At 39.1% G+C, this 12,070-nt stretch overlaps 1 protein-coding gene across 11 annotated transcripts in view; it reads right to left on the bottom strand.

Moving 5' to 3' along the window:
* The window catches only part of CHD2 (chromodomain helicase DNA binding protein 2), a 112,557-nt gene that overhangs the window by 97,246 nt on the left and 3,241 nt on the right, over positions 1–12,070 (bottom strand). For 2 of the 11 annotated variants that reach the window (XM_070618702.1, XM_008531730.2), the window contains exon 1: positions 10,383–11,087. The exons of 4 other annotated variants lie outside the window; for them this stretch is intronic. In XM_070618702.1, the coding sequence (XP_070474803.1) occupies positions 10,383–10,483 (101 nt within the window). In that variant the 5' untranslated portion in view covers positions 10,484–11,087. Of the gene's footprint in view, positions 1–8,999; positions 11,088–12,070 lie in introns of those variants that run through there. 5 more of the 11 variants (XM_070618764.1, XM_070618798.1, XM_070618720.1 and 2 more) reach the window with 4 other exon arrangements.

Here is a 12,070-nt window from a genome sequence, read left to right as displayed (position 1 = left end):
CAACAAGACGAAAAATCTTCAACTACAAACTTAAAGGACCAGAAAGCCACAAAAAAAGCAGTTAGTCTGCTAAAGATAACTAGAACAGCCTGGTTAGCTAGAAATTCTTGTAGTGTTTTGTGCTGAAAAGCAGTAATCACTGCAGATATGACCAAAATGTCCAATGCCAATACCCACGTCAGAGTACATGGAAACGTCTAAAGACCTCAATCCCTTCAGACTGCCTCATAGTATGAGACACTACGTTTTATTTAGTCTGTCCCCTATTAATGAGACTTTTAGGTTATTTTCAAGTTGTTCACTTAACCAATAAGCTACAAATATCCTTGATATACTTCCATATTTCTGTATTTCTGAGTAGAATATTTAGATTTCCAAATTGTTCACTGTAAACCAATAAAATCATAAGTAACCTTGTATATGCCTTCTTGTGCAGCTCTGTATTTCTGCATTTGTGGAGAGCAACCTCTAGAAACGTAACAATGGGTACAGTACTTTTTAGGTAAAAAACAGCCATATTTCTATCAGCACATATCTATGTGCATAAAAGCATTTTAATCACCGAATTGCTAATAGTGTTTCATTCTGTTGGATGGGTTATCTGAAGTACACTAGTGGATCCCATGAACTACTTGTGTAACTCCAAGAAAAAACCACTTAGTAACTATGAAAATCAAACCCAAGAAAAGATGAACATCAAATTCACAGAAGTGCTTATCTCTGGGCGTTGAGGGAGGCAGATGTGATCAGAGAATGATACTGGTGACATTTTATGACTGAAGGTCAGTGGTGAGTTCATAGTTGTTCATTATGTAAGTATTAATCTTTTTAATGTTAACATAGTTAATAAATCCAACCAAAGAGCCTAATTCAAGGCAAGGGATATAAGTATCCCAATCCTACACAAAAGGAGCTAAAGATTTCAGAGAGAGCAGGCCTATTTATTTTTGGAACCAGTAAGTCAGATTTAATAGACTTAAAATACTATTTAGGGGAAAAAGGTTTTTTAAAAAGTACTAATAAAGGTACAACAATTAATGTGTATACTTCTCCTAGAAGTTCCTAAACGTTGAAATGGAAAAGGAATATTAAAGAAAAAAACCTATAAATATCTCCACATTTAAGGCACTGATGGTCTAATTACTCCTTCAAAGGACAAAGTATTTCCTGAAATATTGTGCAGATTTGCTATTAATGCCTAATTATAATACTAGATACTATTAATACTAAATTATAGGTTGCAATATTGATTTAAAATAGATGTGGAAAGTCCACAAGACTGACAAAAAGAGGGAGTTAGTGAGTGAGGAGTCCTTTAACTAAGCTTTCACATAAGCCAAACAGTAATAAAATTACCTGATTTTCAACGGCATTATAGTTATAAGGCAATTAAAAACGGAATTTTCAGAAATGATTATCTACCATACATATAGAATTGTCATGAAAAAGAAGTTAACCTGAAAATTACTCACAACCTAAGTTGCAAACAATCACTACCAGGGAAATACAATGCGAAAATAAAGGGACTCAAGTCAAAACTGGGATTTTAGATTCCAAAAGAAAATAAATGCTTGTTTAAAAAAAACAAAGTATCATTTCTTTTCAGTTGTGGATAAGGATTTGGTATGTCTCCACAATCCTGTTTGAAGTAGGCAAAAATGAAGCGATTAAGCATTTCTTACAACTGGACTTTGAAAGCAAGCAGCATTAACAGCTATTGTACCATTTATAAGTTTTAACAGCCGTTTCCCAAGTGGCCACAAGAGGGCAGCACAGCAACACCTCACTGAATAGAACGAGCCTGTGGCTTCCCTGCCCAAGAGCTGCCATTTCAGCGCTTCGGTGGTGGTGATTTTCCTAAACTTACAAAATGGCTGAACTTCTTGGCAGAGCATGTTTTGTTATTGTTGGTGGTGATGGTAAAAATGCAAAGCAATCTAGATTAGAATTCCATAAAATTTATTTCCAGACTAAGCTCTATCAATGAGCTATATGCAGAAATTCTCTAATCCTCACAACAACCCTGTAAGACAAATTATCCACATTTTATAGAAAGGACTTAGCCCAAGTGTGTGTATATGACGTCATCCCCCACCCTCCGAGTCTGAATTATGGAATCCACGCTATTGACCTCTAAGTGGTATTGCTGTCCGGTCATACATACATTCTTCAGTTAAACAGATTATTAAGCCACCCAGGGCTGATGCAGAACAATTCCTTTTCAGTCACTTCTGTGTGTCTTCAGAGGATAGAAAGACAAAGATCATTAAGTCATGAGTTTCCTATTGATACAGAATACTGGATGTCATTCCTTAAATAAATGGAACTGCATCTTTAAGACCTCCTCCACCTCTCGTTCTTGTCCTATGATTCTAAAGAATAAGCTTCATTATAAATGGTTAAAAGACAAGTAACAGATTGAGAAAAGAAATTTCAGTGTATACACAACAAAAGAATTAAACAACATATGAAAAATTACATATCAAAGAAAAATCTAATAGAAACTGGGCAGAGGAAATGGACAAGCAAATACAGAAACAAGACTGCAATGGCCAATAAACTTATGAAAAGGTAATTAAACCTCACTGGTAATTTGGAAAATGTATATTACACCAGATTATTTTACACTCATCTGCTTTGCAGAAATTAAAAAGTCTGATAATGTTAAATGATGGTGAGAAAGTAGGGAAAATAGTACTCATATACCGTTATCGAAAAAGTAATCAGTAGAGGCTCTGGGAAGCAATTTGGAATTATCCACTAAACTTCAAAATATGCATATGAATCACATAATCCAATCTGTGTGTATATAACCTAGGACAAATTATCAAACTCATGAGGACGCGGGAAGTATAAAAATGGTCAAAGCTCTGCTCATAAGATCAACAAAAGGAAATCATCTAAACGTCCATGTATGAAAATCTAAAAATAAAATGTGAAATAGTCATACTATGTAATTAACAACAGGTAGACTAGGGACGAATTAGATCTATAAATATCAACATGACAATTTCAAAGCTATTTTTAAAACACAAAATACATTACATGAACCATGCACGTTTTCAAAATGCCAAGTTCATGAAAGTAAGAAAAAGGAGTAAACCAAATTTCAACTATATCTTATTTAAAACTTTTATTGTATTCTTTGAATATTTATGAATTTTTCAAAAAACAGCTATTCTTCTAACATTGCAGAATTGATGAGTATTCAGGAGTAGACGTTTCTAGGATTCACCAGTTCTTCTGTAAGTTACTCTAACACTGGTAACACTAGGGATCCTCTTTCCAGAAAAACGCACACGTATAAGAAAAAAGGCACACAAAAATAATTTCAGGGGGTGAAAAGCCAAGTCCCATGGGTACCTCCCAGATTAAGAAAGCCAGTGGTAACAAGGAGAAAAAAATCTACCTTTAATAAGCATGTTTCCAAAATTCCAACCAGTGTCAGGCAGAAGTCACCTAATCTTTATCACGTTCCTTCTGCTCCCCTATAACCAATAAACATTTGAGCAATCCTAAACAGTTTAGGAAGCATCAAACAAATGGCACCCAAACATACATACCATGAGGGAAAAATGAATTATAGCAAGCAGCCTGGGTAAGGTACAGACTGGCTAACTGTTTCACAAACACCCAATCCAGATCTGGCAACGTACTAAGATTACGCAAAGGACAGGGTAAGCTTTCTTCGCAGGTAAGAACGTGAAAGACTTCTGTAACCCACCAAGCAGTAAAAAGCATGTACGAGGGGAAAAGCTCTCCTCATAATCCACCATGTCGAGTGATGTATTTACATCCCTTTAGAACCCTGAGGACAGATGGACTAGTTTGACAGAGTTCCTTTCAGCCCTTTGAATCCTGTCTTTCCTTATTAACTTCTAGGCCATAATCTTCAGACTTTTAGAAGACAGCAACCCTGTCTTATAAAGGAGACCTAAAAGGTCTGGATACTAACTTCAATAGTAAGTGGTACTCATGCTCACAGAGTCAGAGGAAGTAAGTGGATCCCTGGAGGAGGCCACAGAAAACAAACAGGAAAGGTAAGGGCCACAACTGTCTTAGTCACAACCAACATTCACTGTGGCAAGCACTTTGCTAAACATTGTAGACCACAGTTTCTCAAGTGCAGCATTATTGACGTTTTGGGCCAAATAATTCTTTGTTGTGGCGGGCTGTCCTGGGTGTTGTAGGATGACGGTTAGCAGCATCCCTAGCCTCTACCCACTAGATGCCAGTTGCACCCCAGCTCCAACCAAAACTACTTCCCGACACTGCTAAAAGTCGGGGGCGAGAGGGTCCTCTAGTCTAAAACGACTGCTTCTGAAGCATTATTTTATTTAATTCTAACTTTCCTTAGGCACATATACTATACCCTTATTCCTAGCTTAAAAAATGAAGAAACAAGCTCAGAGGTTCCTGCTCAAGATTCTATAGGGAAAAAGAAGCAGAACAGAGACCCAAAATCCTGTCCCATTAGCCCTTATTTCCCAAATCTGCCTCAGTACAAGAATCAACCAAGGTTGTAGTTCAACATACAGAGTCCTGGGCACCACCCCAGAACAAAGGAGTTCAAACTTCCAGGCTAGCAGCCTGAGAATATGTTTAACAAGCACCCCAGGTGATCCTCAGCAAGTAAATTTGGGGACCTAAATGCCCACATAAAGCTACACTCAGAGGGACAAACTTTTTCCTTAATCAAGTGAGAGAAATGGACCACTCCAAAAATTTGACACATCACCCCCTCCCCCCAAATTACTACTTACCAGCCACATGCTGCCTCTATTTGGATGTCAATTACCTCCATTGGAACTGAAGACATACTCCAGTTATTTAAGATTTTTAACACCCACCACACTCAAGAACTATTTCTCTACAGGGCACATCTATAGAAGTGTTCCCACCCCTGGCTATGCAACAGACCCACCGAGAGCACTTCTGACAATTTGATTGTCTCCCCTACCCCACCCTACTACTACATAAGCCCTAAATCCAATCAGGTGTGGGCCTGGTTTTTATAATTCTCAAGTGATTCTGATGCGAAGCCTATTTGGGAACTAAGTTTGGAAACTAAGTTTAGAACAGACCAACAAATTAGAAGCCAAATCTTCATGAACTGTCGACACATACAAAGTGCATGAGGACAAAGATCTTCCGGGGTCTCCAGTACCTCCCTCTCACTCACCCACCTTCCCTCATGCTTCCTCCAACTACCCCCATGGGAATCACTTCAGCAGCTACATTTTAAGGAATTTTTTAAGTAAAAATTGAACAGCACAGTGTTTCTGGCATCAATCACACCTACCATGCAATGCGATTTTGAGTTTTCGGTTTCTTTAAAATGCAAAGTTTTTTAAGAGAAGCAGAGTTTGAAATTATTCTAGATTTTTACTATTTTCCCCAAACTGCTACATAGTTTCCTCTTACCCATCTAATTTTACAGCAACTTTTGACGAGATGCTTAAGTGATCCTGGAGCCAAACTGCCAGTGTTTGAATCCAATTCCACCATTTATTCCCCCTTGTGCCTCAGTTTCCTATCAACAAAGTAGGGATGATAATCATACCTACCCTCATAGACTTGTTGGGAAGATTACTCAAATGAACGCATACGAAAGACTGAGAACGAGGTCCAGGCTCACTGGAGGCACTATGAATGATAGCTACTACTGGGTCTTGCCAAAGCAATCAACTGTTTTCACTGAAACATCTCTCACAATCATTTGTCTATTGGTTTCTATTTAATTGAAAGGCAAAATTACAATAACAACCAACATAAACAAATTTGAGAAGTATCTACAGATCTTTAAGTATACAACTCCAGTGAAACAACACAACGGCTATGGGTATAAAAGAGCTCAGCGGGATGGAGGACCACCGACAGACCTTCAAAGGAAGAGAGCTTGGTGACAGTTAATTTGGGGAGTTAGTTAACCAGAAGAAGGTCGCTAGCATTTCTGCTACACTAACTCTCACATTAAATAAAATATTCAGGGGGAAAAAAACGTTAAACCAATGCCTGACACACAGTAAGCACTCAATAAAATGTAAATCTACTCTGGTCTTTTTCTATAAAATGTTAACCCCATGTTGTTTTCCTTCATGATAAATCCAACATGAAAGATTACCAGCATTACAGGCAGTGCCAGACTTAGAAATAACCCATGAAAATGTGATACCCTGAAGTTTATTGTCATATTCTATTCTTTTTTTTAAATGCTGGTTATGCAACTCACAACCTACCAATGGGTGACAAACATCACTCTAAATAACCGCCCCACCATACAGCCCATGTCCACAGCTGTAGCCTTTGGTTTTACACAGCTACCAGTATCCGCTACAGGGAAAGGGAGTTCTGAATGGAATGTAACTGCATTCAAAGTTAATTCTGGAACTCAAACTTTTGGAGTTATCTAAAAAGAGTTTAAATAGAGAATTACAATAAGGAGGGGAGACCACTAGAAATTAAAGCAACTAGGGCAGGAATTCAGAAATCTTGGAGTGAAAAAATTCCATCAGCATACACATTTTAAGGTATGATAAAAGCTAGATCTGGCATGGCATTTAATACCAAACTCTTCCTCTTACATCAAGCATACAACTCCCCTTATCAGCACCCTACCTGCCGTTGCTTTCAGACCTACTTCCAGACCTCTAAACTGTGGCTCCAAGCTGTTGTTAAAACTGCCCTTACAAGGGGATGGAGAAAATCGGACAGGCAATGGAAAGACCAAGGGTTAGAAAAGAATGTAAGGACAAGAAGTGCTCCATGCTCCAACAGAGATTCAAACACGTGGAGACACTTGCAAACATATGTAACACACGAAAATTTAAAACACACGGGGAGCTTTGAAAAATTAACTCAATCCTGGAGGTTGGCCTGGACACTGGTATTTTTAGAAGCTCTCCAAGGTCTGATACAGGAACAAAAAATAGGAACTCAAGTAACACATAAGCCAAAAGGAAAGGAGGGAAGTAGAGGAAACCAAAAAACACAAATCTTGGGACCATAGTTCTAACAGAATAAACTGAACTTTAGGCATTATGCTAAATCAAATATATGGCGCTATAATGAAGACTGATTACTAAAAGCAAGCTACAGCCCAGAACATATTGCTTGTAAATATTACTTCAGTTACATTTACATCCAAATAGTCCCACACCTTGGTATTCATTATTCATTATTTTGTACAGCTTGAGAGGGCAAATGAGGCAGAGGGTAAACCAGGGCAATAATTACTAGCTCCAGAAGAGGGAAAAAAGGTATCTACTCAGAGTGACTGCCAAGAGTCGGGCTATGTATGACTCATGCAAAAAGCTGTTCCTGTCCAGAAAGAATCATACTCTCCCTTCAAAAGGCTGGCTTTCTCAGAAAAAAATTCTAGAAGAGGATTAACTGCAAAACACACCCAAGGTTTCAACTAACAAAAAGGGGACTCTCCTTCTAAAATCATTTTAACAAGTCTCTCCTAACTAACCTAAACAGACTCTTGTGGGAGGCCAGGACACCAATCTCGGGCCTCGGGCCTTAAAAAGTGCAGAAAGGAGGGGTAAGAAAGTAAGATGAAGCATTAGGAATGAAATAATACTACTAATAGCTTACATGTATTCAGCACTTTCAATGTAACAGGCTCTTTGCTAAGTACCTTATAGACATTACTTAATTTAATCTTCATAACAAAGATTATCATTATCCACATTTTAAAAATGAGAAAATTTCAAGTGCAACAATGAGTAAGTACTTCACTGGCCTAAATTGGAGGAAAAGTTTTCAGTACAAAGTAAACACTACACTGGTGTGTATTATGTACACAGCTCTTGCCAGGCACTGAGGTAACAGTAAACACATCACAAATCACCAAACAACTCATTGGAATTGAATCCAAAGTATATAAAATCAACAGTATCTTTAGAATGATGCCTTAGCCAGGGCTCTTTGGCAACATCCTGCCCCGCCAAAGCAGAGTGGTCACATTTTGCCCAAACTAGAGGGACTCTCCAGTAAAGGGAAGTGAAACACTTTTCAGTATGAAATACAGTCCAGAGATGTCACTGAAACACCAAAAAAGGTGATCCTTAACCTAACATGTTAACAATAAAATGCTAAATTGGAAGTGTTTCAAAATGTAGCATGAACAGCTTCCCTCCACAGAGGTTCTCCACGATTTATTTCATAAAGCAAAGCCTTGTCCCCCACCTCACAAACTGCACTCCAGCTTTTTAGAAAGGTCTCTGCTCCCAGACTTGTCCTATCAATTAAAGTTTAGACTGATTAGGGGAAAAGGTCACAACAGACATAAAAACAATGTGTTCCAACACTGTGCTAAATTTCTGCTTACAAAATTAACACACGGTGGACTCTGGGCATTTGATGACTGAGTCCACCTTTGCTGTTCCGGCTTCACACCGATAACACTGAAGTTCCAAAGCAAGTAGTAAGAGGCAATTTTGCTGAGGTATAAATTTGAATTCAGTGCCCAGTGAGGCTGGAATGCGGGAGGGAACTACTCAGCTATAATAACAAGCACTCAGCATAAGTAGGCCAACAGTGTTTTTACTTTATACAAAATAACTCTTAGGTGATTAAAAAAAAACCTGTTTCTTTGCTAAAGTGACTCTCCTTCCCCTTCAAGGAAGCCAAGTGAGTTCTAAGGTTTTCAGAAAAAAGTTAAAAGACCTTGAAAAAAATATATGGTGGCTCATAGCCAGAAAAAATTTACTACATGCCACACACAGCAGTCACTCAACTTTTATGTCAAGAATAAGCTTACTGTACCACATTTTATGGAAGAAATGATAGGCATTTGGAAATCTCAGGTGGCCTCAGGAGGTTTCGCCGTCAAGAAGTTTGCTTGGGCGCGGAGGGGTATAAACTAATTACAAATCTGTGAGTTTCAGACCCTTTTAGGTAAAATTCAACCGAACTTTGAGATTCACCTCCCAAGCAATAACTTGCTAAAACTTTTACAAACTAAAATTCCTCCTCAAATATTCTTTGCCCACCTTCTGTGATGCAGTAATCTTTACAAAAGATGTTAATCTCCAAAGAAGCGAATATCAATTGGAAACTGCAGGTGTTCAAAGCAAGAATCCAAGAGAGTTTAATCAGGACTTTTCTTGCCATTTCATGCCGATCTGCACACAGGAGGAAACCCACAGAAAGCTCAATGAACAGACCTAATACTCTAGTTCTTCAAAAGGTCAAATGGCTTCAAGGAGCACGAACAGTTCATAGATAAACAGCTATCTCATAACATGCATTTTAACTCAGTAATGCTAACTATTTTGGGCTAAATAATCTCAACAGAGTAGTTTATATCCTGGAACCTGAGAGCAATGCTACTTAATTCTATCCCACTTCTAGGAGTTTAAGGGCATTTACCAACACTAAAATTTTAATACAACTAACCAGAATTTAATCTCAATATACAGAAAGAACAAACATTTGTTCTTGCTGCTTTAGATGCAATTTAAGAAGCTGGAAGCTGCACTTAATGATCATCAAGTTCTCCAAATATTTGTCTCTAAGACCATTAGATATTCTATATATAATTTATATTTGAGAATATAACTAAAAAAAAATCACTTACATAAGCTTTGATGAACAAGTCTGTAAAGCAAACTGAAAACCCGGTTTCACCTAAAGCTTCTATAAACTAAAGAATTCTTCCTAAAGAACCAAGACTACCCGAACCTACAAAACAGACTATTGTAGTGAATTTTCCCTTTTATAAACTTTGTTCAGAAACCTAGGTCATGCCCAGGTAAACATCTCTACCTACACTCAGGAGATCCCCGTGTCTTTGGAAGCAACCTATTTTACTCAAGAAACTTCTGAACTACGGCCAACTACATGACAGCTCACTCCTGCTACCGCTAAAAATACTCCAGGGACGTGGAAAACACGTTGTCGGGGGACAATGAGAAAAACCAAACTAGCCCCTCCTTCAGGCTTAGATTCATTACTTGTGACTGGATAATGAACTTGTTCTTGGTAAATAAAAAGAATTTTTTTAATCAGAAATCCTTGCAAGGGTTTCCAAACAAGGCAGATCATGCACATGCCCACAGCGTCTGAACAAGCCTCCCAGGACAGAATTAAAGTTTCCAGAATGGGGGATCTGACACGTTTCCCAAGAGTTTGCCCCGTGGTTCCGCTGTCAGCCAACGGTGGGGAGGTCACATCTTTAGCAAGTGCTGTGCACACTGACCGAGAGAGCTCTTTTCTAACGCGTGCTTGCATGGTAACGAATGCTTAATCCTGGACTCTGCGTTTTTTGTTAAATTAATATTTATAGTCACTAAACAAGTGGAAATTCCTAAGCTATTTTCTGCTTAACTATCCCGTTCTTGAACTTAAAAATAAATCACTTTGCACATACTGACCTGAGTTTTTCTCCATCAAATGCCAATTGAGAAAATGTATGGTACCAAGTAAAAACGCACGGGGACAAATTCAAATAATCTTCCCTTTGTTTATGAGCCATGTATTAAACGACAGCTGTTAACACGTTCCAATTTACATAAAAGTGCCTCCTCTAACACTGAACCGGTTTTGGTCAATGGTAACAAAACGAGACTCACTTATCTCCTCTCAGTGAACAGAAAAAAAAAGACCCGCTAGGGTATCAGAAAGGAAAGCGAAAAATGTAAAAACTGGCAGGTTTTCCACTTGAAGGTTTCCGTCATTAGTGCCTTTCACTTTCTCCGAAAGCAGAAGACGCTTCTAGAGGAAAAACCATTCCCAGGGACCGGCAAACGAGCGCACGCCGCAGGGCGTGGACGGCAGGCGGAGGGCGCCGACCGGAGCGAGGGCGGTCAGCCGCCTCCGCCCACCGGAAAGTCCCGGCCGAGCGCCCGCCCCTCCCCCTCGGCCAGGCCGGCGGCTGGCCCGGCAGACGGAGCACACAGGCTGCGCACGCAGACCGACGTCATTTCGTTGGCTCCTCCCGCCGGCGAGCTGACGTTAAGGGGCGGAGCCTGCCCGAAGGCCGTCGCTGTTGACCTGCTGTTACCAGGCGCGCGCGCAGCCAATCAGCACTCGGCGCCGGCGCCGGCCGGCCTTTGAACTCGGCACGGCAACTTCCTGCTGTTTGGCGAGTACACAGTGCAATGCAGTATGTCTGTCAGCGCTGCGGCACAAAGGAACAGCCATTTTGTGACTGAGCTGGACCCGCACCAAGATGCCAGGGGCTCAGAGAGCTGCTGGCTGTGCTAACTACCGAGTTGCCCTTTATTTCAGCACCAGAGAACCAAAAAAGAGGAGAAGGGAGGGAAAAAAGAGGTTTTCATATCTGAAGTTTCAATTCGCTTTATTTTCAGTCTTCTCAAAAATCCCGATTCTTAAGAATTATCAGCGTCATAAAATGGCTGCCACTTAAAAAACTGCCTGTTCCAGTCCACAAGTAACTGCATTATGCCATTTCTAATCATCCCCAGGCTTTTAGATTAACTGCTAAAAGGCTGATTAAAAACTTAAGATTTTGCCCGGACCTCAGGTTATCAAAATAAATCTGGTTCAATAGGCAGACGACTTGGAGATAAATTTAATAAACTGTTTCAGTTCTTAAGATAAATTGCAAATACAGCGCCCTAGAACACACCGAACTCTTTTGTGTGCACAGTTCCATTCACATTGCCTTCTCTCCTGTTTCCATTCTTTGATATTACTGAGGTTACCCCAAACTGCAAATTATTTAGATAAATGTGTGGTATACATTTCTATATGTATCACTAAAACTTTGTTTTAACTATTTAGAAACTTTACAGGTATCAAATATTTTTAAAATCTTATTTTTGAAAGTCAACTTTTTAATCTTCAAAAATCATGATAGACAAAGTATAACATACTTAAACATTAACTTCAGAAGTACACAGAAATAATAACTTATATAATCACTATTAAGTGTTGCATTATTTCCAAAATCAGGAAAATATCCAGTTTACCAAAACTTGCACTCAATCCCTTCAAATCCTAAAGTAATTCTCAGACCAAAGTTTACTTGACCTGCAAACTCCTCCCTTCCTCTCCTGTGGCTCAGGCTGCAAAAATGCTTTTTTGTGGTATTGCCTAA

The sequence above is a fragment of the Equus przewalskii genome, chromosome 1, assembly GCF_037783145.1.
Source record: "Equus przewalskii isolate Varuska chromosome 1, EquPr2, whole genome shotgun sequence".
Taxonomy (NCBI): Eukaryota; Metazoa; Chordata; class Mammalia; order Perissodactyla; family Equidae; genus Equus; species Equus przewalskii.
Note: the sequence above shows the minus strand (reverse complement) of the source record. Positions and strands in the feature narration are given on the sequence as shown.